The sequence below is a fragment of the Mobula hypostoma genome, chromosome 6, assembly GCF_963921235.1.
Source record: "Mobula hypostoma chromosome 6, sMobHyp1.1, whole genome shotgun sequence".
In the NCBI taxonomy this organism is placed as follows: Eukaryota; Metazoa; Chordata; class Chondrichthyes; order Myliobatiformes; family Myliobatidae; genus Mobula; species Mobula hypostoma.
In genome coordinates, this window is record NC_086102.1 from 182,326,607 (window position 1) to 182,354,016 (window position 27,410).

General features: G+C 43.9%; 2 protein-coding genes across 8 annotated transcripts in view; both read right to left on the reverse strand.

Moving 5' to 3' along the window:
* spc25 (SPC25 component of NDC80 kinetochore complex) overlaps positions 1 to 3,942 on the reverse strand; it is a 37,491-nt gene extending 33,549 nt beyond the window's left edge. Inside the window, exon 1 of one of the 5 annotated variants that reach the window (XM_063052372.1) lies at positions 3,664 to 3,942. The gene's annotated coding sequence lies outside the window, so the exon portion shown is untranslated. Of the gene's footprint in view, positions 1 to 256 lie in introns of all 5 variants that reach the window. The other 4 variants (XM_063052371.1, XM_063052370.1, XM_063052369.1 and 1 more) reach the window with 4 other exon arrangements.
* A 12,249-nt stretch (positions 3,943 to 16,191) lies between these two features.
* Positions 16,192 to 27,410, reverse strand: part of abcb11a (ATP-binding cassette, sub-family B (MDR/TAP), member 11a) — a 113,089-nt gene continuing 101,870 nt past the window's right edge. For all 3 annotated transcript variants that reach the window (XM_063052376.1, XM_063052374.1, XM_063052375.1), the window contains exons 26-29: positions 25,355 to 25,552; positions 25,048 to 25,254; positions 23,992 to 24,138; positions 16,192 to 17,920 (exon numbers count right to left, since the gene is read on the reverse strand). In XM_063052376.1, the coding sequence (XP_062908446.1) occupies positions 17,720 to 17,920; positions 23,992 to 24,138; positions 25,048 to 25,254; positions 25,355 to 25,552 (753 nt within the window). In that variant the 3' untranslated portion in view covers positions 16,192 to 17,719. The remainder of the gene's footprint in view (positions 17,921 to 23,991; positions 24,139 to 25,047; positions 25,255 to 25,354; positions 25,553 to 27,410) is intronic.

The window sequence follows — 27,410 nt, forward strand, 5'->3', positions numbered from 1 at the left end:
ATTGCGTTGAAGTTAAATAGTGAGGCTGACTTTTGGAGCCCAAATGCCTATTTCTGCTTCTGTTTTTAATATCAAGTTCCCCTTTCCCTTCCATACCTTGGAATTTAATCCAAGTATACCACCAAAAAGTATCAGAAAAAAAACTAATCATGTCAGATAGGGAGACCAACTGGTATTAAAAGGGAAAACACATTTCAAAATTTCAACTACAATAACAGACCATACTATTCTTCTATTCTCCACTCTGCCCTCTTACCTCTTCCTGGATGTCCTTCTCCTTCCTTCTCATATAGTCCAGTCTCCTCTCCAGTCAGATTCCTCTCAGCCCTTCACCCTTCCTACCCACCTATCTTCACCTAACACCTTCTAGCTATCCCTCTTCCCCTCCCCCACCTTTTCAGATCTGAAGGCTCTTGGCTTAAGATATTCATAGATCCTGCCTGACCTGCTAAGTTCTTCCAGCATCTTGTGTGCTTCTTTGGATTTCCAGCAGCTGCAGAATCTCATGCTCTTCATTTTAATTTACTAGGTTGGGCTGTAAAATAGGCCACTGATCAATAGTGTCAAAGGCAAATAACCTTTCTCAATGTCAACAAGACAAAGGAGATGGTTATCGACTTCGCACACCTCACACCCCCACCCCCCTTTACATCAGCAGCACAGCAGTAGAAACTGTGCAGTTTCAAACTTCTGGAAGTGCACATCTCACACAACCACTTATGATCCCACAACACATGCTACACAATTAAGAAAGCTCACCAATGCCTCTACTTTCCGAGGACACCGAAGAAAGCTGGACCGTGCACCTCAATACTCACGACCTTCTACAGCTGCACAGTAAAGAGCATCCTAACAGGCTGCAGCATTGCATGGTACAGAAACTGCACTACAGTGGACAAGGCGGCTCCACAAGGGTTAGTCAAAACTGCCCAATGCATTACTGCCACTGGCATCAAGGATATATATATATACACACACACACAGAAAAGTGCCAAAGAAAAGGCCAACAATATCATGAAGGATCCCACCTACCCTACTCATGGACTGTTTGTCCCTTTCCCATCAGGGAGGAGTTTCCATAGCATCCACACCATGACCAGACTCAAAAAGTTCTTTCCCCTAGCAGGAAGACTGATCAACATCTTCATCCACTAACCTACCCCATCATTTTCTGTCATCCATGTTATGCATTTTACTATTGAGTAACCAAAGTAAATAATGGATACTGGGATCTTTCTGAGAAAATTACAAAACAATAGTTATCCATGAGTGCACCAAGACGATGATATCTGCCATCCACATTTGAAGCCATATTTTGCCTACTTTTTGGCAATTGGAAGCTCAAGTTCAAAGGAAGCATTGCCCAGGTCAACACTTCAGTTAACTAACTGCCCTTTAACTTGGTGAAATTGACAAAAGTCAACCACACTGTAGTCAGAAAACCAGCATTCCCTTCCTAGAGAAAAAGGCAGGAAAACTGGGTTCGCAAAACAATAGAAACATAGAAAACCGACAGCTGTGCTGGAACACATCCTTATCTTAGAAATTACTAAGGAATACCCATAGCCCACAAAGCTGTGCTGGAACACATCCTTATCTTAGAAATTACTAAGGAATACCCATAGCCCTCTATCTTTATTCCCCTCCACCACCATCGCCGGCTGCCCATTCCATGCACTCACCACTCTCCGCGTAAAAAACTTACCCGACATCTCCACTGTACCTACTTCCAAGCACCTTAAAACTGTGCTCTCTTACGCTAGCCATTTCAGCCCTGGGAAAAAGCCTCGTCTATCCACACGATCATCGTCTTATGCACCTCTATCACGTCACTTCTCATCCTCCGTCGCCCCAAAGGAAAAAGGCCAGGTTCACTCAAACTATTCTCATAAGGCATGCTCCCCAATCCAGGCAACATCCTTGTAAATCTCCTCTGCACCCTTTCTATCATTTCCACATCCCTCCTAGAGTGAAGCAACCAGAACTGAGCACAGTACTCCAAGTGGGGTCTGACCAGAGTCCTATATAGCTGTAACATTACCTCGGCTCCTAAATTCAATCCCACGATTGATGAAGGCCAATGCACCATATGCTTTCTAAACTACAGAGTCAACCTGCGCAGCAGCTTTGAGTGTCCTGTGGACTCAGACCCCAAGATCCTTCTGATCCTCCACACTGCCAAGAGTCTTCCCATTAATACTATATTCTGTCATCTCATTTGACCTCCCAAAATGAACCACCTTACACTAAGTGGTTGAACTCCATCTGCCACTTCTCAGCCCAGTATCACATCCTATCAATGTCCCACTGTAACCTCTGACAGCCCTCCACACTATCCACATCTCCTCCAACCTTTGTGTCATCAGCAAATTTACTAACCCATCCCTCCACTTCTTCATCCAGGTCATTTATAAAAATCACGAAGAGTAGGGGTCCCAGAACAGATCCCTGAGGCACACCACTGGTGACTGACTTCCATACAGAATATGGCCTGTCTACAACCACTCTTTGCCTTCTGTGGGCAAGCCACTTCTGGTTCCACAAGGCAATGTACCCTTGGATTCTATGCCTCCTTACTTTCTCAATAAGCCTTGCATGGGGTACCTTATCAAATGCCTTGCTGAAATCCATATACACTACATCTACTGCTCTATCTTCATCAATGTGTTTAGTCACATCCTCAAAAAATTCAATCAGGCTCGTAAGGCACAACCTGCCTTTAACAAAGCCATGAAGACTATTCCTAATCATATCATTGCCTCTCAGGATCTTCTCCGTAAACTTAACAACCACTGAAGTAAGATTCACTGGCCTATAATTTCCTGGGCTATCTCTACTTCCTTTCTTGAATAAAGGAACAACACCCGCAACCCTCCAATCCTCCAGAACCTCTCCCATCCCCATTGATGATGTAAAGATCATCGACGGAGGCTCAGCAATCTCCTCCCTCACTTCCCACAGAAGCCTGGGGTATAACTCATCCGGTCCCAGTGACTTATCCAACTTCATGCTTTCCAAAAGCTCCAGCACATCCTCTTTCTTAATATCTACATGCTCAGTCTGCTGTAAGTCATCCCTACAATCACCAAGATCCTTTTCCATAGTGAATACTGAAGCAAAGTACTCATTACGTTCCTCTGCTATCTCCTCCGGTTCCACACACACTTTTCCACTGTCACACTTGATTGGTCTTATCCTCTCACATCTTATCCTCTTCACATACTTCTAGCCTAGTTAAGCAATTAACAAAATTTATGATTTTCCATGTAAACAATCAGGATTTATGCTCACACCCAAAAAGTTTTAAGACAGGTTACTATTATTCATAATTACTTTACAAATAATTACACAAAAATGCCCTGGCACAGCCAAAGTACTATCTTTCCAATGTCATCCACAACATAAAAATTATTTTTCTTTTCTGTTGGTTAATTGAGACTCCCACTTACCCAGATGTGAGGACGTACTGCTGTTCAAGAAACAGCAGCACTTCCCAAGCTGACAATGAGTACAGTTTAGAGCACTAATCTACCTCGCCTGGTTGCCACACGTTAAAGGCCAGTTCCAAAGCAGCCACTCATTTCCAGGATGGCCTAAGAATCAGGCACAATGCTGCTGCCACAGCAGCGGTCTCCCCAAACCCAAACTCTGTATGGAACCTACCCAAAGGAATGGCTTCACCCAGATGCGCCCCAGCAACTAGCACACCACACGGGCAGCACAACCCCCTTCTCCACTGATGAGACCAGCACCACCATTCTAACCATGAGGAGGCCTGCCACCGCTGCTGAACGCAATGCCACCTGACTATGCCAGCGTCCTTGTTCCCATACCTGCCAACCTCACTATCCTGCTTCCCCCACCCTGCCTATCCCACTCAATCTGTCACCCTCCTCCCACCACTTCTATTCCCACCTACTGCACTGTTCTCATCCACCCACTCCGTTTCTCTCCTCCTAGTTCCTATCGCAACTTCTCTTCCTCCCTCCTCCTCTTCCAATTACTCCCTCCTCTCCCGACCACCTCATTCCTCCTGTACTCTCCCCGCTACTCCCTCAGCCCCCTCGCCCTGTCCCTCTCCCCGCCGCTCCCTCGCCGTCTCCCCGCTACTCCCTCATCCTCGTCCCCCTCGCCGTCTCCCCGCTACTCCCTCATCCTCATCCTCGTCCCCCTCGCCGTCTCCCCGCTTACTCCCTCATCCTCGTCCCCCTCGCCGTCTCCCCGCTACTCCCTCATCCTCATCCTCGTCCCCCTCGCCGTCTCCCCGCTACTCCCTCATCCTCATCCTCGTCCCCCTCGCCGTCTCCCCGCTTACTCCCTCATCCTCGTCCCCCTCGCCGTCTCCCCGCTACTCCCTCATCCTCATCCTCGTCCCCCTCGCCGTCTCCCCGCTACTCCCTCATCCTCATCCTCGTCCCCCTCGCCGTCTCCCCGCTACTCCCTCATCCTCATCCTCGTCCCCCTCGCCGTCTCCCCGCTACTCCCTCATCCTCATCCTCATCCTCATCCTCATCCTCATCCTCATCCTCATCCTCATCCTCGTCCCCCTCGCCGTCTCACACCGACATTTCGCACCGCCAGACACGCGGAACCTCGGAACAAAATGGTCACCGGGCGCATCCATCTGAGCGAGGGGGAATTCGGCTGGATTTGGTTCTGCCCCATTAAAGAACCATCTCACAAATTACCTTTGCAAGTATTATGCAAATATTTGATTTTATATTGTGTTAAATATTAATACTTACTATTTATAACAATTCGGAAGAAAAACGTTTGAAGGAAGGAGTACCATAAATTTTGCTGCCCTATGTCAACAGTGGTATGGCTCAACAGCTACATGCTGCAGATGTTGCAAAGGTGAAATTTATACTGGCGTGACGTGACGTGACGTGGAGTGGCGTGGACATACGGCCCGAGGCAGGGTGTACACAGTTTGGGGTGACTGTCGGTTTTACGGGGGCAGCACCTAACTCACTATTCGTAACATTATTGCCATTGTAGCTGCGGCGAGGCTGCCAGATCGCAGAGCCCCCCGTGACTCGGGTGGGGTGGTGGGGGAAGGCGTGTACAGAGAGCAGTTCTGGGCTGGAGGCCCAAGAGATTCTGCATATTATGCGGATCTCGATTCATACCCAGATCCAACACCTTTCTCCATAGATCCTGCCTGCCTTCTGAATTTTGCAGCATTTTATACTGTTTATCAGGGCTGGAGACTAGTCAGCTACTCACCAGGGAACCATCCCTGTTCCACACATTCTAGCAGTCCCACCCTTCTATATTATTGAAAACTCGCTTGCTTTCTCTCATTCCCAGTTCTGACCGAGGAGCTCAGTCCTTGAGCTTTAACTCTTGTTTCCTTTTCCATGGATACTGCCTGACCTATTGAGTGCAGTTTTTAAAATACGATTTTTCATTTAACACAAACCCCATCCAGAAGAACTCACATCCTGCTCAGTTTATCAAAGTACACAGAATATCGAGTGTCTGGAATTTGTGCTCGTTGATGGTGCAAGAGCATCAGTGATTCAGGACACATTACATTTGTTCTTTGATTTATGAAATATAGGAATAAAAATGTTTTCTTTACAAATTCGACTGTTGCATAGCAGTATACTTTTAAGACCATAAGACATATAAGCAGAATTAGGCCATTCAGCCCATCGAGTCTGCTCTGCCATTCCATCGTGGCTGATCCTAGATGCCACTCAACTCCATACACCTGCCTCCTCGCCATATTCTTTGATGCCCTGACTTATCAGGAAACGGTCGCCTTAAATATACCTACGAACTCCACCACAATCTGTGGCAGAGCATTCCACAGATTTCCCCTGACCCAGATCTGGGCCGTACCCTCAAAATATCCGGACCTGCCTCTCGGTTTTTTTGCTCTACCTTGCTTTCCCTTTTCTATTTTCTATTTATGATTTATAATTTAAATTTTTACTATTTACTATCGATTTGTATTCCAGGGAGCGCGAAGCACAGAATCAAATATCGCTGTGATGATTGTACACTCTAGTATCAATTGTTTGGCGACAATAAAGTAAAGTAAAGATTTACTACTCTCTAGCTAAAATATGCTTTATATAGATCATCGCTAGAGGCTCAGCAATCTCCTCCCTCACCTCCCACAGTTGCCTGGGGTACATCTCATCCGGTCCCAGTGACTTATCCAACTTGATGCTTTCCATATCCTCTTTCTTAATATCTACATGCTCAAGCTTTTCAGTCTGCTGCAAGTCATCATTACAATCACCAAGCAACACACATAAAAGTTGGTGAACACAGCAGGTCAGGCAGCATCTCTAGGAAGAGGTACAGTCGACGTTTCGGGCCAAGACCCTTTGTCAATACTAACTGAAAGAAAAGCTAGTAAGAGATTTGAAAGTGGGAGGGGGAGGGGGAGATCCGAAATGATAGGAGAAGACAGGAGGGGGAGGGATGGAGCCAAGAGCTGGACAGTTGATTGGCAAAAGGGATATGAGAGGATCATGGGACAGGAGGCCTAGGGAGAAAGAAAGGGGGAGGGGGGGAAGCCCAGAGGATAGGCAAGGGGTATAGTGAGTGGGACAGAGGGAGAAAAAGGAGAGAGACAAAAAGAATATGTGTATATAAATAAATAACGGATGAGGTGGGGCATTAGTGGAAGTTTGAGAAGTCAATGTTCATGCCATCAGGTTGGAGTCTACCCAGACGGAATATAAGGTGTTGTTACTCCAGCCTGAGTGTGGCTTCATCTTTACAGTAGAGGAGGCCGTGGATAGACATATCAGATATCAAATTTGCTGGTGAACTCAGCAGGCCAGGCAGCATCTGTAGGAAGAGGTGCAGTCAACGTTTCAGGCTGAGACCCTTCGTCAGGACTAACTGAAGGAAGAGTGAGTAAGGGATTTGAAAGTTGGAGGGGGAGGGGGAGATGCAAAATGATAGGAGAAGACAGGAGGGGGAGGGATAGAGCCGAGAGCTGGACAGGTGATTGGCAAAAGGGGATACGAGAGGATCATGGGACAGGAGGTCCGGGAAGAAAGACAAGGGGGGGGGGACCCAGAGGATGAGCAAGAGGTATATTCAGAGGGACAGAGGGAGAAAAAGGAGAGTGAGAGAAAGAATGTGTGCATAAAAATAAGTAACAGATGGGGTACGAGGGGGAGGTGGGGCCTTAGCGGAAGTTAGAGAAGTCGATCATGCCATCAGGTTGGAGGCTACCCAGACGGAATATAAGGTGTTGTTCCTCCAACCTGAGTGTGGCTTCATCTTTACAGTAGAGGAGGCCGTGGATAGACATGTCAGAATGGGAATGGGATGTGGAATTAAAACGTGTGGCCACTGGGAGATCCTGCTTTCTCTGGCGGACAGAGTGTAGATGTTCAGCAAAGCGGTCTCCCAGTCTGCGTCGGGTCTCGCCAATATATAAAGGGCCACATCGGGAGCACCGGACACAGTATATCACCCCAGTCGACTCACAGGTGAAGTGTTGCCTCGCCTGGAAGGACTGTTTGGGGCCCTGAATGGTGGTAAGGGAGGAAGTGTAAGGGCATGTGCAGCACTTGTTCCGCTTACACGGATAAGTGCCAGAAGGGAGAATAGTGGGGAGAGATGGGGGGGACGAATTGACAAGGGAGTTGTGGAGGGAGCGATCCCTGCGGAATGCAGAGGGGGGGGGAGGGAAAGATGTGCTTAGTGGTGGGATCCCGTTGGAGGTGGCGGACGTTACGGATAATAATATGTTGGACCCGGAGGCTGGTGGGGTGGTAGGTGAGGACCAGGCGAACCCTATTGCTAGTGGGGTGGCGGGAGGATGGAGTGAGAGCAGATGTACGTTAAATGGGGGAGATGCGTTTAAGAGCAGAGTTGATAGCGGAGGAAGGGAAGCCCCTTTCTTTAAAAAAGGAAGACATCTCCCTCGTCCGAGAATGAAAAGCCTCCTGAGAGCCGATGCGGCGGAGACAGAGGAATTTTGAGAAGGGGATGGTGTTTTTGCAAGAGACGGTGAGAAGAGGAATAGTCCAGATAGCTGTGAGAGTCAGTAGGCTTATAGTAGACATCAGTGGATAAGCTGTCTCCAGAGACAGAGAGAGAAAGATCTAGAAAGGGGAGGGAGGTGTCGGAAATGGACCAGGTAAACTTGAGGGCAGGGTGAAAGTTGGAGGCAATGTTAATAAAGTCAACGAGTTCTGCATGCGTGCAGGAAGCAGCGCCAATGCAGTCGTCGATGTAGCCAAGGAAAAGTGGGGGACAGATACCAGAATAGGCACAGAACATAAATTGTTCCACAAAGCGAACAAAAGGGCAGACATAGCTAGGACCCATACGGGTGCCCATAGCTACACCTTTAGTTTGGAGAAAGTGGGAGGAGCCAAAGGAGAAATTAGTAAGAGTAAGGACTAATTCTGCTAGACGGAGCAGAGTGGTGGTAGAGGGGAACTGATTAGGTCTGGAATCCAAAAAGAAGCGTAGAGCTTTGAGACCTTCCAGATGGGGGATGGAAGTATATAAGGACTGGACATCCATGGTGAAAATAAAGCGGTGGGGGCCAGGGAACTTAAAATCATCGATAAGCTCTACGCTTCTTTTTGGATTCCAGACCTAATCAGTTCCCCTCTACCACCACTCTGCTCCGTCTAGCGGAATTAGTCCTTACTCTTAATAATTTCTCCTTTGGCTCCTCCTACCTCCTCCAAACTAAAGGTGTAGCTATGGGCACCCGTATGGGTCCTAGCTATGCCTGCCTTTTCGTTGGGTTTGTGGAACAATCTATGTTCCATGCCTATTCTGGTATCTGTCCCCCACTTTTCCTTGGCTACATCGACGACTGCATTGGCGCAGCTTCCTGCACGCATGCAGAACTCGTTGACTTCATTAACTTTGCCTCCAACTTTCACCCTGCCCTCAAGTTTACCTGGTCCATTTCCGACACCTCCCTCCCCTTTCTAGATCTTTCTGTCTCTGTCTCTGGAGACAGCTTATCCACTGATGTCTACTATAAGCCTACTGACTCTCACAGCTATCTGGACTATTCCTCTTCTCACCCTGTCTCTTGCAAAAACGCCATCCCCTTCTTGCAATTCCTCGGTCTCCGCCGCATCTGCTCTCAGGATGAGGCTTTTCATTCTAGGACGAGGGAGATGTCTTCCTTTTTGAAAGAAAAGGGCTTCCCTTCCTCCACTATCAACTCTGCTCTTAAACACATCTCCCCCATTTAACGTACATCTGCTCTCACTCCATCCTCCTGCCACCCCACTAGGAATAGGGTTCCCCTGGTCCTCACCTACCACCCCACCAGCCTCCGGGTCCAACATATTATTCTCCGTAACTTCCGCCACCTCCAACGGGATCCCACCACTAAGCACATCTTTCCCTTCCCCCCCTCCCGCATTCCGCAGGGATCGCTCCCTACGCAACTCCCTTGTCCATTCGTCTCCCCCATCCCTCCCCACTGATCTCCCTCCTGGCACTTATCCGTGTAAGCGAATCAAGTGCTACACATGCCCTTACACTTCCTCCCTTACCACCATTCAGGGCCCCAAACAGTCCTTCCAGGTGAGGCATCACTTCACCTGTGAGTCGGCTGGGGTGATATACTGCGTCCGGTGCTCCTGATGTGGCCTTTTATATATTGGCGAGACCCGACGCAGACTGGGAGACCGCTTTGCTGAACATCTATGCTCTGTCTGCCAGAGAAAGCAGGATCTCCCAGTGGCCACACATTTTAATTCCACATCCCATTCCCATTCTGACATGTCTATCCATGGCCTCCTCTACTGTAAAGATGAAGCCACACTCAGGTTGGAGGAAAAACACCTTATATTCCGTCTGGGTAGCCTCCAACCTGATGGCATGAACATCGACTTCTCTAACTTCCGCTAAGGCCCCACCTCCCCCTCGTACCCCATCTGTTACTTATTTTTATGCACACATTCTTTCTCTCACTCTCCTTTTTCTCCCTCTGTCCCTCTGAATATACCTCTTGCCCATCCTCTGGGTCCCCTCCCCCCTCCTTGTCTTTCTTCCCAGACCTCCTGTCCCATGATCCTCTCGTATCCCCTTTTGCCTATCAACTGTCCAGCTCTTGGCTCTCTCCCTCCCCCTCCTGTCTTCTCCTATCATTTTGGATCTCCCCCTCCCCCTCCAACTTTCAAATCCCTTACTCACTCTTCCTTCAGTTAGTCCTGACAAAGGGTCTCGGCTTGAAACGTCGACTGCACCTCTTCCTACAGATGCTGCCTGGCCTGCTGCGTTCACCAGCAACTTTGATGTGTGTTGCTTGAATTTCCAGCATCTGCAGAATTCCTGTTGTTTGTTGTAGACATATCAGAATGGGAATGGGACGTGGGTGTGGCCACTGGGAGATCCTGCTTTCTCTACATCACCAAGATCCTTTTCCATCGTGAATACAATAACCTATCCCTCAACGTCAGCAAGACGAAGGAATTGGTTGTTGACTTCAGAAGGAGTAGCGGACCGCATGACCCAATTTATGTCAGTGGTGCGCAAGTGGAACAGGTCAAAAGCTTTAAGTTCCTCGGGGTCAATATCACAAATGACCTGACTTGGTCCAACCAAGCAGAGTTCACTGCCAAGAAGGCCCACCAGCGCCTTTACTTCCTGAGAAAACTAAAGAAGTTTGGCCTGTCCCCTAAAACCCTCACTAATTTTTATAGATGCACCGTAGAAAGCATTCTTCTAGGGTGCATCACAACCTGGTATGGAAGTTGTCCTGTCCAAGACCGAAAGAAGCTGCAGAAGATCGTGAACACGGCGCAGCACATAACACAAACCAATCTTCTGTCCTTGGACTCACTTTACACCGCATACTGTCGGAGCAGTGCTGCCAGGATAATCAAGGACACGACCCACCCAGCCAACACACTTTTCGTCCCTCTTCCCTCCGGGAGAAGGCTCAGGAGCTTGAAGACTCATACGGCCAGATTTGGGAACAGCTTCTTTCCAACTGTGATAAGACTGCTGAACGGATCCTGACCCGGATCTGGGCCATACCCTCCAAATATCCGGACCTGCCTCTCAGTTTTTTTGCACTACCTCACTTTCTATTTTTCTATTTTCTATTTATGATTTATAATTTAAATATTTAATATTTACTAATTTTTACTATTTTTAATATTTAATATTTGCAATTCAGGGAGTGGGAAACGCAAAATCAAATATCGCTGTGATGATTGTACGTTCTAGTATCAATTGTTTGGCGACAATAAAGTATAAAGTATAAAGTATACTGAAGTAAAGTATTCATTAAGTACCTCTGCTATTTTCTCTGGTTCCATACATACTTTCCCACTGGCACACTTGATAGGTCCTATTCTTTCATGTCCTATCCTCTTGCTCTTCACATACTTGTAGAATGCCTTGGGGTTTTCCTTAATCCTGCCTGCCAAGGCATTCTCATGGCCCCTTTTGGCTCTCCTAATTTCCTTCTTAAACTCCATACTATTAGTCTTATAATCTTCTAGATCTCTAACATTACCTAGCTCTCTGAAACTTTTGTAAGCTTTTCTTTTCTTCTTGACTAGATTTATTACAGCCTTTGTACACTGTATTCTGGATTCTGGAGGTGGGGTATATAACAAATACTAAGTTCAGCAGCAGCCGTTCTTTAGATATGAATGTGGATTGTAGATTAAATTTAAAATGCAGCCTTGGGCAATAGTTTTCATGGAGTTGTGAACATTAGTTGATTGGAAACCAGACAATGCTGGTTAACATTCATTTTGGGTGTCTGGCGTGAGGATGCAAAGACGGACGTGTATGAAAAATATATGTAGTTCAAAGGAAGTATTGTAACTATAGAATTGCCCTACTGATCTTTAGCGAATAAAATAACATGTAATATTGGGTCAAACAGGCCTCTTCCTCCAAGAGTGTCTTATTGTGTTGAATAAAACACTTCTGTATCCACTAGCTTCATTGTTTTTCGAGTGATTTTGTTTAGATTACAAAACATAAAGTTAAAATTAGGGTATTATTACTGTTACGTACCCCGTAAATGGGTTACCAAACCAGCAGACGGACCACTAGTTGGAGTCTGGATTACTAGAAACTAATAAAGTTTTATTAAAGAAATAAGTAACACAGTACTCTAATCGTAAGGATATAAATGCAACAGGTTAGCAATGATAAAACACACATGTACACAGAACTAGGGTAACCAAGCTCTATCGCAGTCTAGGGGTAAAATAATCAGTCTTAAGTGATGCAGAGTTCAGTTCAGCTTAGTGCAGTTCGCAGTAATCGCTGTTGTGCCATTGGAGAGAGCGCGCGAGAGAGAGAGGGGGGAATGCAAATTTGATTCAAGCACACCTTTGATGTTCTTCGCAGTTGGCTTTCAGGCGGACCCTTTTATGTCTTCTATCCCGCTGTGGTCACTGACTGTGACCCCTCCGTTCCGGATGCGACTGTTCTTCTGCGGCAAGGGTGGACACACACACACACCAGGTTCCCACCAATCGTACCTTTGCACCCTGTGCATCTATGGTCGGTTCCCGCGAACCGGACCTCCAAACACCCACCAACTTGTGGGGGCACACCGCTCTTCCAGGGTCTCATTATCTCGTGATCTCTTGGTGTGTGTCGTGCCTTAGCGAACCTGTTCTTTTTAATCCCCTGCTGGGGTATCGCCTGTCCATCAAACTTCAAACAGTTCAGGTTCAAAGCAAACGGTCTGTCAATATCTGAATTATGTTTCTTCCTCGTTAATCTCTCTCTTCTCTCTTATTAGCATTTTGAATGTTTCTCCATTGTCTCCCCTATCTCTCTCTCATTAGCATCAATCTTCTGATGACTTGGTTTGTCGTCACATTACATAATTTATATGGACGGTTTTAAAATTAACATTATGCACAAATCTAAACTGGTAGTAGTAAGATAAAATTATGCTTAAACTCACTTGATAAAATTGGAATTTTTTTCTAGATTATGAGGACACGCAGTCCTCTTTTATTGTCATTTAGTAATGCATGCATTAAGAAATGATACAATATTCCTCCGTTGTGATATCACAGAAACACAGAACAGACCAAGACGGAAAAACTAACAAAAACCACATAATTATAACATATAGTTACAACAGTGCAACAATACCATAACTTGATGACGAACAGGCCATGCAAAAAACGTTCAAAGTCTCTCGGAAGTCCCACATCTTACGCAGACAGGAGAAGGAAGAAAACTCTCCCTGCCATGCCCGACCACAGTCCGACTCTGAGTCGTTCTAAAATTTCGATCTCTGATCAGCCCTCCGACACCGAGCACCATCTCTATCCAAACGCTTCGACCTCAACCTCGGTCGGCAGCAGCAGGCAAAGCCGGGGATTTTGGGGCCTTCCCTCCGGAGATTCTCGATCGCGCAGTAACAGCGGCAGCGAACTGGCATTTCAGAAATTTCTCCATATGTTCCTCTGTGCTTTCACGTCTGTCTCTATCAAATCAGAATTGTCCACGGCCCCAATTTAACAGATATAATATAATTTCACCGGAGAGCTGTGCGCACTGCCATCTTCTCCTCCCGCCAAATATTTCTCATTTAAGTGCTTATATTGATTTCTCAAATTGTGATTGGCCCCACGAGCTTTTTGAGTAATGGAAGATTATAATAATGCACAAAAATGTTGGAGGAACTCAGCAGGTCAGGCATCATCTCAGGTAAAACATTGAATGTTTATGCATTTCCATAGATGCTGCCTGACCTGCTGAGTTCCTCCAGCATTTTGTGTGTGACGCTTTGAATTTCCAGCATCTGCAGAATTTCTGGTCGTTATGATGATAGTAATATGTGTTTATTACAGTGTGGGGTGGATATATATCTCTACCATAGAAAGTGTAAGGTGATCCTTCCCTCCACTAGCCTGCAGGTCACCCTTGGGCAAGGTGTAGCACCTGCTTAGCACCTCCCCCCCCCCCGCCGGTTCAGGGTCATGTGAAGTCATGGGAGCAGGTGGTGGATGGTCGTATGAGCCGCTGGTGCATATCACAAGTCCTGGTTATGCGACCACTGATGCCAGGCAGACAATCTCTGAAGAGTATTGATAATGGCTGGAGTCACCTGGCAAACTGCAAAAAGGCAGCACTGGCAAACCACTTCTGTAGAAAATGTGCCAAGAACAATCAGGCAAAGAACAGACCATGTGACCATACGACATGGCACATAATGAATGAACGATTCGAGTGCATTTACATTTTTGATCAATCTAGCAGAAATTTTAAGAAACTTCCTGAGACATCTGATAAACCTTTCAGTGGAATTTCTGAAGGATTATTTGCATATTATATGCACATTCGATCTATGTTTTTATTTCCTTTTGGTTAAAAAGATGACAGTTACAATGACATGGGCAAATTACTTTGGAATATCCATATTATTAAATGATTACTACTGCGAATGTTGTTGACACCTTTTAGCATAATACCTCTAACTAATGAAAGTGATTGCTTTATTCGTGGACTACCACTGATAACAAATTAGCCATCAAAGGAATAATGATGAAAGAAATAAATTATACATTATTATATAATTATACATTGTTGTGGTTCCTTAAGATTGTTATAGCCGGAGGAGGTAGTGGGGATAAGCTCCCACTACCTATTAAATGCTTTCAGTGGCATGCTTCTCAAAGAAGCCTCTGACAACCAAGTCCAGCTCCTGGCCTTCACATGTGGCTTAGTTACTAAACCCAGCAGAATCATTTCTACTGACAGGAGAAGGAATAAAGGCAAGTTACTGGCACCTTAAAACCAGTCACTTTGGGAAGATGGGACTCGTTGGCTGTGGCCGCAGTTCATGTAGGAGAAGGAAATCTCTGATCTCAAACCTCCACTGCCTTGCAGCTACATACACTCACGGGGAAAGTTTTTGGGGGTAAATGCAGAGCTGGACTCCCTAAGGCAACCACATATTGAGCTCAATGCTGACTGGTAACTCCTGTGACGCCGTTCCTTTGGGTTCATCAGCTCCGTGGAGAAGAGCAGCCTGCTGTATGGGCAACAGTTTGCTCTGTGTATTGTACTACCCTGGTTTGCGTATCATGTAGACAGCTGGGATGCAACATCCATGGCCAACCCCAACCACTGAGGCCCTTCATGGTCGACCATGAATGTTGCATCCCAGCTCTGCTTTGCTGTGGAGTGTATCTCTGAATATACTGTTTTCTGTGGAACTGACTCCAAAATATTGCAACATCGTATCCAGTGGAACAAGTGTGAAAAAATAATGCTAAGAGAATATGGAGATCTTGTATGTTAGTACATTACAGCAAGATAAACATTCCTAGTTTTTAATAAAAGTTATTACGCCTTCCAGAACTGTGGCAAGAAAGCTTAATATCCCAGTTGAATCTTAAATATGACTCAACCACATAAAACTTCATCATTGTTAGCCATAGATGGACGTTGCTAACTACCCTTCATAAGATTGCAAGCCCCAGCACTCCAGGTTTGCATACAATGTGGAGTCACATCGAAGAAAATATGCTATTGCTTCTAACTACTTGAATTGTTTCTTAGCTTTGGGTCATATTAGTGTATCTCCAGAGTTGGTGGTTGCCTGAGATACTGGGGACTCGAAGTACAGTACCAGCATGTGCCAAATTGACACGCACTCTATTAGCCCAGGCTTGTAGATGTGGTCCTCCCACTAAGCATGTAAGCTGCCAATTCAGTTCAAGTTTAATTGCCTTTCAACCATACATGAATATAGCCAAACAAATTATCTTTACTCCGGGGCCAAGATGCAAAACAAAGCACAAGGCACACGTAGCACGTATAAGTCAGCAGTAAAATAGAGTCACAGAAAATATAATCCAAGTCCCTGAGTCTGTGATCTGGTACATCTGGTCTTCTACTGAACAAACACCAGAGGCACTGACTCCAACATGTATGCCACGCCACGCCACGCCACACCGCCTCCAACACTGAGCGTACCAAGTCCGATGCCTCCTCCCTGGGTGGCTGCAAACGTGTGACAATCAGACATCCCACCCTGCAAAAACTCATTTCAGGGAGGTAGCACCCCCGACCCCCACAATCCCATACCCCCCCCCCACCATGGTCGACCTCCAAGGGTGTATGTAATACTTTGTTTAGTGATTTTGTCTAATCTGTAAACCAAGTTGGGTATATGCAAAAAATGTGACATTAAAATATGTACTTATATTATCATTTTATTCTATTACAACTTTAAGCAAGTCTACAGGGAGTTTGGACTCATCACGTAGGACATCAATAGAGTAGCTCCTTAGCAGCTAGCCAGCTAGTTTAAATAACGTTAGCTATGTTAATGAACGAATGACACCTGTTAAACTCACCTCAACATGTCTTTTACATTTTAACCCACCGTGGGCAATAGAAAAGTCACTGTTGCAAACAGTGCAGCGAGCAACACTGTCATTATTTTTGAGGTCGACTGTAAAGCCCGCCCACAGAGAAAACTGATAGGTCTACTTAGCAGGGGTCCGCAATCGTTTTTGCACCACAGACCGGTTTAATATTGACAATATTCTTGCGGACCGGCCGACCGGGGGCAGGGGTGTTAATCACGACCGGAATATAGGTGATAAGTCAATAGCATCATAACATTTTAAGTAACACAGCACATATTAAACACACAGCGCATGTTTTCCCTGTATGAACATATAAAATCATTGCAACACACTAATATCGCTGAATCAGTGGGAGCCCTGGGCTTGTTTTCCTGCAACAAGACGGTCCGATCGAGGGGTGATGGGAGACAGCGATACTCGAAGGGGGTTCCTTATGTCCAGTCTATTCCGCAATTTAGTTTTCGTTGCATTCATTGCAGAAAACTCTGCTTCACAGAGATATGTTGGAAATGGAAGCAACGTTTTCAGTGCTTCTGTGGCTATCTCAGGATATTCAGCCTTGTCTTTGATCCAGAATGCTGGCAGAGATGTTATGTCAAACATACTTTTCAGCCCACCATCATTTGCAAGCACGAGGAGTTGATCTTTTTCCTGCGCTGACATGGATGATTCACCGGGGACATTCATAAATGGGTTACGGACCCATTCCTTTGCATGCCTTGGGTTACTGATGACCTCGTGTGCATTAAAATTCAACGGTGTGTGATAGGGAATGAGGAAAGGTGCAGCTGACTCATATCGTTTCATACCGCCAAATCATATTGTTTCCTCGTGGTTGGGGACCACTCTTAGCACGAAGAGAGACCAGTCAGGATGCTCGCTCTCCCTCTCTATCTCCCGCTCAAAAAAATATGTTAGGCATAAAACCAAGTTAGTATAATATTAATAACACTACATCCATACAACCATACACTGATTTTATTTTAGATTCCGATCAAGCACTTTAACTCTGATTAAAACATGTCATTATTTCAGGTATATTTGTATTTTTTCTATATAATTGAAACTTTCTGAACAAGATTATCAACTGTCTTGCATTTAATGCAAGTTAGATAGCTTTGACAGTCATTGACATTATAGAGAAATAATAATGTATTTTACTAGCTCGCAGGAGCAGAGCTAAATATTGTTCTACCAGTTTTCAAGATCTAACACTATGTGTGAAGAAATTTTACTTGGACAAGCAGGCATAAAAATCTATGTACAGTATATATTTTTATATGTTGCTATATTTAAAACAATGGGCCGTATGGAGAAGAAAACTGGAATAGAAATCAATGTTTGAAAGGGCACATTGTTTAACAAATAGAGTGAATATGACTTGAAGCTATTTAACTGATAGGAGCACCAGTTGTGACAAGTTTATAATAAGCCCCTTGAGCAGCCATTAGTTCATCATGAGTTCCCTGTTCAATGAGTATTCCTCGAGACATGACTGCAATGTTATCTGAGTTCTGAATGGTTGACAGACGATGCGCAATCACAATACAAGTTCGTCCTTTTCTTGCTTCATCTAAAGCAGCCTGGACAGTCTAAAAGAGAATATATTAAAATTTCAATGAACGACCCTGGAATGTATCTTGCAACACATTAGAAATGCTGATAATTGCTGGTTGTGGCAACTGGTGGTACTCTGTCAAAAGGCACAGGTTCCTGAGACAATATTCAATTTTAAATCCTAAGAAAGTAGTGCTCATGGTCCTTGTGTTATGAACAGCTGGAAATAATGAAATAGAAAATGGTGCTGTTGGGTCTTCGGTTGCCTGCAGGTTGTGTAGGCAAATGTTGATCTTTTAATGTCAATGGTAGTAAATGTCCCTAGGAATCATAGCCAGAAAGAGTTGTATAGACCTCAATATATGAATGAAGTTAAGAGTTTATTTACTAATTTCCCATTATGCTGCAGGCGTTTGGAGCAACAGTGAAGGTCCTCCATCTCTGTCTGTGTAAAAGGATTCTTCATTGCTGTTTCTGTAGCAACTGTTTTTTGACCAGTCAGGGTTGTTAGCCCTGAGCTGAACCCCTGAACCTGGAGGACTGTGGACTTCTCTCAATCTGGCCTCTACCCTCTGACCTGTTTAGCATGGATGACCCTACCAAGAGCCAAAGCACAAGGCCTCGACTCCAGCCAACATAGCTCTCCAGGATGTTTAGGCACGCAAGCCTCCAAACCATAACAAGGTTGTGGTCCCCTTGGAGTGGAGTTAAGAAAGTATATATAAAAAGAAACCAAATAAGTGAGAGAAAGTGGAAAAGGATGCTTTAAGTTATGTGAGTAAACTATTGGAGAAGATTCTTAGGGATAGGGGCCCCTGTCTCCTTGTGCTTTTTATAAATGAATTGGATGAGGAAATGGAAGGGCAAGTTTGCAGAATTAATAAATTGGTGGTGTTGCAGGCAGTGTAGAAGGATGCCGTAAGTTACAGCAGGATAAAGGTGGGATGTAGAGTTGCAAAGAGAAGTGATGGATAGGGTTCAATCCAGAAAAAGTGTGAAATTGCAATCACAAACAAGAGGAAATCTGCAGATATTGGAAATCCAAGCAATACAAACAAAATGCTGGAGGAACTCAGCAGGCCAGGTAGCATCTTGGAAAAGAGTATAGTTGACGTTTCGGGCTGAGCCCCCCTATCAGGACTTGTGAAGTTATACACTTTGGGAAATTGAACTTGAAGATGGTAAATGGCAGGATTTTAGCAGTGTGGAAGAACGGAGAGATCTTGGAGTCCAAGTCCATGGATTCCTCAAAGATGCTGTATAAGTTCATAGGGCGGTTAATAAGGCATACGGTGCGTTGGCATTCACTAGTTTGGGATTGAATTCAAGAGTATGAGGTTATGTCGCAGCTTTGTTAAACTCTGGTTAGACTACATTTGGAGTATTGTGTTCAGTTCTGGTCATCTCATTAAAGGGAGGATATGAAAGCTTTAGAGAAAGTACAGAGGAGATTTACCAGGTTACTGCCTGGATCAGCAAATATATCTTATGAGGAAAAGTTAAGTAAGCTAGTGATTTTCTGTTCAGAGTGTTAGAGGATAAGATGCAAATTGATAAATTCATATAAGATTATGACAGTCATAGATAGAAGGGACAGACATAATCTTTTTCTCAGGGTAGCAATGACCAATACCAGAGGACATCTATTTAAAGTAAGTAGAGGAAAGTTGAGGGGAGATTGAGGTTGTTTCTTTTTCACAAAGAATGGCGGGTGTCTGGAACACACCGCCAGGGTTGGTGGAAGAGGATGATAAAATAAGACTCTTAGAAAAGCACATGGATGTAGGAAAAATGAACAGTTATAGGCTGTGTAGGAGGGAAGGCTTAGATTGGTCTTGGAGTATGTTTATGTACTGTACTGTGCACGTACATACATGTATAGCTAGGGTGCCTAATACAGTGTTGTATTTGTCAACACGGAGTGGAGAGTGAGCTTGTAAATCTGGGGAGAGCAAAGGATGTTGGGAATGGTGAAGGCAGAGCGCCATGGGAGAGGAGGAAGTGAAGGAGTGCTGGGGCGGGGGCGGCGCAGATGAAGACATACACATCCCTGAGAAACCAGGCAACGTGATTTGATTCCAAACAATTGGTTTATTGATCATTACAGAATGTCTGTCTGGTGCTACCTGCTCCCTCTCCTCTCCCTTCCTCTTTTCCCAACCATGATTCCCCTCTCCCACTCGCTGTCCATAACAGAGACCCATATCAGAATTGGGTTTCTCATCACTTACATGCCATGAAATTTTTTTTTTTTTTTTTTTGCAACAGAAGTACAGCATAATGCATAAAATTACCTACAGTACTGTGCAAAAATCTTAGGCACCCTAGCTATATATACATACAGTGCTTATAAATATTATTCAGCCCCCCTTGGAAGTTTTCATGCCTTTTTCTTTTACATCATTGGATCACAGTGGATTTAACTTTGCTTTTTTGACACTAACCAACCGAAAAAGACTCATTTGTGTCAAAGTGAAAGCAGATCTCTACAAAGTGATCTAAATTAATTACAAACATAAACACAAAATAATTGATTGCATAAGTATTCACCACCTTTAATATGACACACCAAATCATCACTGGTGCAGCCAATTGGTTTACAAGTCACATAATTAGTTACATGGAGATCTGGTTTTGGAAACCTGTGTGCAGTAAAGGTGTTTCAATTGATCGTAGTAAAAATACACTTGTCTCTGGAAGATTCAACTGCTGATGAGTCAGTATCCTGGCAAAAACTACACCATGAAGACAAAAGAACACTCTAAGCAACTCCACAAAAAGGTTACTGAAAAGAAAAAGTCAGGAGATGGATACAAGAAAATTTCCGAGTCACTGAATACCCCTTGGAGCACGGTTAAGTCAGTCATCAGGAAATGGAAAGAATATGGCACAGCTGTAAAGCAGCAAGAGCAGGCCATCCTCAAAAACTGAGTGATCGCGCAAGAAGGGGACTAGTGAGGGAGGCCACCAAGAGACCTATGATAACTCTAAAGGAGTTACAAGCTTCAGTGGCTGAGATGGGAGAGACTGCGCATACAACTGTTGCCCGGGTGCTTCACCAGTCACAGCTTTTTGGGAGAGTAGCAAAGAGAAATCACTGTTGAAAAAACTCACATGAAATCTCAGCTAAAGTTTGCCAGAAGGCTTGTGGGAGACTCCGAAGTTAGCTGGAAGGAGGTTCTATGATCTGATGAAACCAAAACTGAGCTTTTTGGCCATCAGACTAAACACTATGTTTGGCATAAGCCACACACTGCACATCATCAAAAACACACCATCCCTATTGTGAAACATGTTGGTGGCTGCATCATGCTGTGGGGATGCTTCACTGCAGCAGGCCTAGAAAGCTTGTGAAGGTAGAAGATAAAATGAATGCAGCAAACTACAAGGAAATCCTGGAGGAAAACCTGATCCAGTCTGCAAGAGAACTGCGACTTGGGAGAAGATTTGTTTCTCAGTAAGACAGTGACCCCAAGCATAAAGGCAAAACTACACAGGCATGATTTTAAAAAAAACAAAGTTAATGTCCTGGAGTGGCCAAGTCAGAGTCCAAACATCAATCCAATTGTGAATTTATGGCTGGACTTGAAAAGGGCTGTTTACCCATAATCCCCATACAATCTGACAGAGCTTGAGCAGTTTTGTAAAGAAGAATGGGGAAAAATTGCAGTGCCCAGATGTGCAAAACTGTTAGACACCTATCCACAGACTCAAGGCTATAACTGCTGCCAAAGGTTCATCTACTAAATACTAACTTGAAGGGGGTGAATACTTAGCAATCAATTATTTTGTGTTTTATATTTGTAACTAATTTAAATCAGTTTGTAGAGATCCATTTTCACTTTGACACAAGAATCTTTTTCTGTCAATTAGTGTCAAAAAATGCCAAATTAAATCCACTGTGATTCAATGTTGTAAATAATAAAGCATAAAAATTTTCAAGGGGGTGAATATTTTTTATAGGCACTGTATATACTGTATGTGTCTAAGACTTTTGCACAGCTCAGCACAATATAGAAACATAGAAACATAAAAAAAACATACAGCACAATACAGGCCCTTCAGCCCACAAAGCTGTGCTGAACATGTCCCTACCTTAGAACTACCTAGGCTTGCCCATAGCCCTCCGTTTTTCTAAGCTCCATGTAGCCATCCAGGAGTCTCTTAAAAGACCCTATTGTTTCCGCCTCCTCCACCGCTGCCTGCAGCCCATTCCATGCACTCACCACACTCTGCATAAAAAACTTACCCCTGACGTCTCCTCTGTACCTATTTCCAAGCACCTTAAAACTATGCCCTCTTGTGGCAGCCATTTCACTCCTGGGAAAAAGCCTCTGACTATCCACATGATCAATGCCTTTCATTATCTTGTACACCTCTATCAAGTCACCTCTCATCCTCCGTTGCTCCAAGGAGAAAGGCCGAGTTCACTCAACCTATTCTCATAAGGCATGCTCCCCAATCCAGGCAACATCCTTGTAAATCTCCTCTGCACCCTTTCTCTGGTTTCCACATCCTTCCTGTAGTGAGGCGACCAGAATTCAGCACAGTACTCCAAGTGGGGTCTGGCCAGGGTCCTATATAGCTGCAATATTACCTCTCGGCTCTTAAACTCAATCCCACGATTGATGAAGGCCAATGCACTGTATGCCTTCTTAACCACAGAGTCAACCTACTTAGCAGCTTTGAGTGTCCTATGGACTCGGACCACAATGCCCCTCTGATCCACCACACTGCCAAGAGTCTTGCCATTAATACTATATTCTGCCATTGTATTTGACCTACCAAAATGAACCATCTCACACTCATCTGGGTTGAACTCCATCTGCCACTGCTCAGCCCAGTTTTGCATCCTATCAATGTACCTTTGTAACCTCTGACAGCCCTCCACACTATCCACAATACACCCAAACTTTGTGTCATCAGCAAATTCACTAACCCATCCCTCCACTTCGCCGGCTGGTGGCGTAGTGGCATCAGCGCCGGACTTTGGAGCGAAGGCTCCCGAGTTCGAATCCAGCCGGCTCCCTTGCATGCTTTCTGTCTGTGCTGGGTTGAGCGTCGAGCTTGCAACTCAGCCTCATAAAAATAAAAAAGCCTGCTAAGAAAACACCATCATGACCGCATCTGATGAGTCCACTCGGATTTAAGGGCTTTCTTCTCTTCTCCTTCTCTCCACTTCCTCATCCAAGTCATTTATAAAAATCACAAACAGTAGGGGTCCCAGAACAGATCCCTGAGGCACACCACCGGTCACTGGCCTCCACGCAGAATATAACCTATCTACAACCACTCTTTGCCTTTTGTGGGCAAGCTAGTTCTGGATCCACAAAGCAATGTCCCCTTGGATTCCATGTCTCCTTACTTTCTCAATAAGCCTTGCATGGGGTACCTTATCAAATGCCTTGCTAAAATCCAACATTGTGGACTGTAGGGCCTGTACTGTGCTGAATTTTTTGATGCTCTGTGTCCTGTGTTAAATATCAATGGATATTTGTTGTGATTTGTATATATAAAATATATATTTTTTATTAATTGTTAGGATATTTTAATTTTAATGGCAAAAGAAGAGACCAAAACAACTGTGGAATGTCAGTTGAACAGCAAATGCTTGGTCAAATGGTAATTATTTATTAAGTTAGACTAGTAGTTATTGCCCTGCTACGTTCTTGCTCCAAATCACAGTGGAATCCTATAAACTTACAGTAGGAATGTCTATAATTCCATCTCCTTTATTTGATGACCTTACAAAATCTATTCTCTTCAAGCTTAATTACAATATGGATTATAGGGGAAAAATTACCCAAATAGTAGAAAATGAAATTACTGAAAACAAAATATAGTTAAGACAGGGTTTCCTAACCTTTTTTATGCTATGGACCCCTACCTTTAGCCAAGGGTAGGGACCAGGTTGGAAACCTCAGAGTTAAGAGATAACTGAGGGTATGGAGAAGATGGCAACATATCTGAGACGACATAATTTTGGTGAAAGTTTTTAATGAAAAAATAATGAGCCAATATGTCTTTTATAAACTATTGCTTTGCCATATATTCCTGCTATCTTCAATATGTTAACTAAACAAAACACAATTTTCATTGTTGGTACCTTTTCGCTCTCCGTATCCAGTGCAGATGTTGCTTCATCGAGGAGAAGAATTTTCGGATTCCGGACAATGGCACGGGCTATAGCAATACGCTGTTTCTGTCCACGGGATAATTGAGAACCTTGGGCACCCACTGATGTGTCATATTTCTGAATGGAAGGAAAACAACTGTGTATACCCAGCAGTCTCTTTAAACGAGGGAACACCTTGAATGTTCTAGTATTTATACCTGATGTGAATTTTTTAAAGTATTTTCACACATGGCCCCATAATGCAAGTTTTTTTTCCAAAGGAAGTTAGTAATTAGGTCAATTCCACCCATCCACCATTCCATCTGAATACCCACAGACGCACACTTAGAACTCTTTCCAGATTGCTCCCCTTTGTTATTTCAGGAAGACATCGGTCAACTACATGCTTTCTAATGCAAGTCAGATATGGCTTAGGTAATAGTCTCTCCTTAGATAATAGCACTCTTGCCTTTGAAAGAGATGATGCGCAAAACTCTAGACCAAGGGTTCCCAAACATTTTTTTTGCCATGGACCCTTACCATGATCTGAGGGGTCCATGGACCTGAGGCTGGGAACCCCTGCTCTAGACTACTATTTGAATTTATTACTAGGAATACTGCAGGGTCAGATACACCGATGGGATTATAAGCAAGGCCCCACCTGCTCATAAGAAGGTTTGAATCAACAGTCTTCTCATTGAGGTCACTTTCAATGGCTTTGTGGTTGATGCTTTATAATCTGTATTTTTCACTCTTTTTTTGCCATTTGTGCAATTTTTTTGTGCATTGGGAAGGGGGAGGGGTTAATGTTTTTCTTTGAACAGAGTCCTGGTTTCCTTTATTTCATGGTTGTCTGTGGGGAAGACGAATCTCAGGGTTGTCTGCTGCATATATACTTTGATAATAAGTGTACTTTGAATCAATAGGAAAGCAAGCAGCTATGACACAATTCCACTGGTTTCATATTACACAATTTCCCAAGAGCAATGCTCACATCTTGTAAAAAAAAAATTCCCAATTCCAGTTCAATAATGTAACAAACCGTACATCTGGTAATGACATCACAAAGTCATGGAGCTGGGCCTTCCTTGCCGCTGCAATGACTTCATCCATACTAACTTGACGGCTGTTGTCACCATATTTAATATTGTCCGCGATACTGCAGTTAAAAAGTACAGGTTCCTGGGACACGATTCCAATCTTGGATCTTAAGAAGTTAGTGTTTATGGTCCCTGAGTTGCGACCGTCAATCAGCTGGAATTAATGAAAGAGAATAAAAGAAGATTGGTGTAAGGAACATTGTTGGAGTACTTACAAGCAGATATTACATTTTCCAAACGGTATATTCTCTCACCAGTTGTCCGTCGTTAGGATCGTAAAATCGTTCAAGCAATTGCACACTTGTACTTTTTCCACATCCACTACTGCCAACAAAGGCAAGTGTCTGGCCAGGTTTCACTGAAACCGAGAGGCCATTTAGGACTTGGAAGTCTGGCCGAGATGGGTATGTAAATTTGCAGTTAATGAATTTAACTTCTCCTTTAAAATTGTCCTGTTAAAACACAGCATAAATTTAGATGTCATCATTAAAAATAAACTGGCTGAAAAACATAATGGTATTACGTTCATTCACTGTTAGGCTGCACACCCCCTTCGCACATTCACTCCAATGCCTCTCTGAAGCCGGCAGCGACATGATCTGCACCAAGTCCAGTCTCCTTCCTATATTTAAATCAATTTTCCATAGTGATATCGGAAACCTGTGTTAATTAGTGGCTGTTTGAGCTTCCAAGGGTTCGGAAAAGGAATCAGGATCTATTGGCTCCAGAAAAGGATGCATTTTATAGGATTTCCTATGGGTCAGGAGAAGAGTGGGAGCTATCTTCAGAACATTAAACCAAGTCTTTTGTCTCTCCTTTCTCATTACTGGTGTCTCTCCAGCCACTGCCACAATCATCGACCTCACCCAAGCTTGAAACTTCAACCTCACCCATGAATGGTGAAGTGCTCAATGCCAGCTACAACCATTCCATGACTATAGCCATTCCTATCCTTCAGTTCTGAGATTGTGACTGCTGAGGTATTCCTGCCAGAGCTTTAGGTGTAACCACCACCTTTTCATTTCCCCTACTGGTATCTGCTAACCAGGCAGATGGGAAACAGAAAACAAACTTACTATGATTTTGTAATGTTAAATTCAATTCAGAAGGACCTCAGCTGTCACATGTACCTCTGGCACGGATCGATTTCTCAGCACTCTTGCAGCAACTTTTCAGGCACCTCTTTGGACACCTAAAGCTAATTTTAAGTTCTTATACCACGCACAACTGCATTCTTTTATTTATTTGTTAAGATAGAGCACAGAGTAGGCCCTTTCTGCCCTTCAAGCTATACTGCCCAGCTATCCCCGATTTAGACCTAGCCTAATCATGGGACAATTTACAATGAGTAATTGACCTACCTACCGCTACATCTTTGTACTGTGGGAGGAAATTGGAGCACCAGGAGGAAACTGATGCGGTCGTGCGGAGTCCGTATAAACTCGTTATAGGCTGTGACGGGAATTGAACCCAGGTCGCCTGTGCTGTAAAGCATTGTGCTAACCACTATGCTACCGTGCCACCATAATATTGTTATTCTGCATAAATAATAATGTTAATAATTCTGCAAATAAGCTATTTACATTTGAACCAGGTTCATTAAGGGAAAGTTTAAAAATAATCAATAGTTTGATTAATAAAGTGGGAACATTTGAAAGGATGAGAAGTTTTAAAAGAACAGAATATCTGACTAAAGTATACAACATAGATACAACTGTATATGCATAATAAAGTCCAGAGTCATGGGGGACACAAAGGCTGAATGTTTGCAGGTTTCATCACAGAAAATGTTGAAATTGACCTGCTAATGTTTCACTGAAAAGGACATTTATTTTATTTAAAGCAGTCATTTCTTGCTACAGGGAATTATCAATTATACGCAAGGTTGACTGAAACATTCCGCCTGACCTGTAGATAGACAGGGAAATGGTTTTGTTTTGTAACTTCAAAACATTAAACTAATTCAAAGGAAGGCGCCAGAGTCCAAAATGTGAGTCTAACTTTGTGCTTACATTAAGTGAGGCGCACATGTATCATGTGGTAGTGTGATGACATATGCAATTCACATATTTTTACATATAACCAATAATGAATTATTTAAACAAACAAGAATGCTCACTCAAACAATATCTTTACATTACTCAAATATTACTTATATATTAAATACGCAACAGAAATAACTATTAAAATTGCCAAACATGAAAAGAAAATACTGCAGATGATTGAAATATACAGAAGTGCAACTTGCTGGAAATGCTGAGCAAGTCAAAGACGATAATCTGTGATGAGAGAAGCAGAAGTAATCTCTCA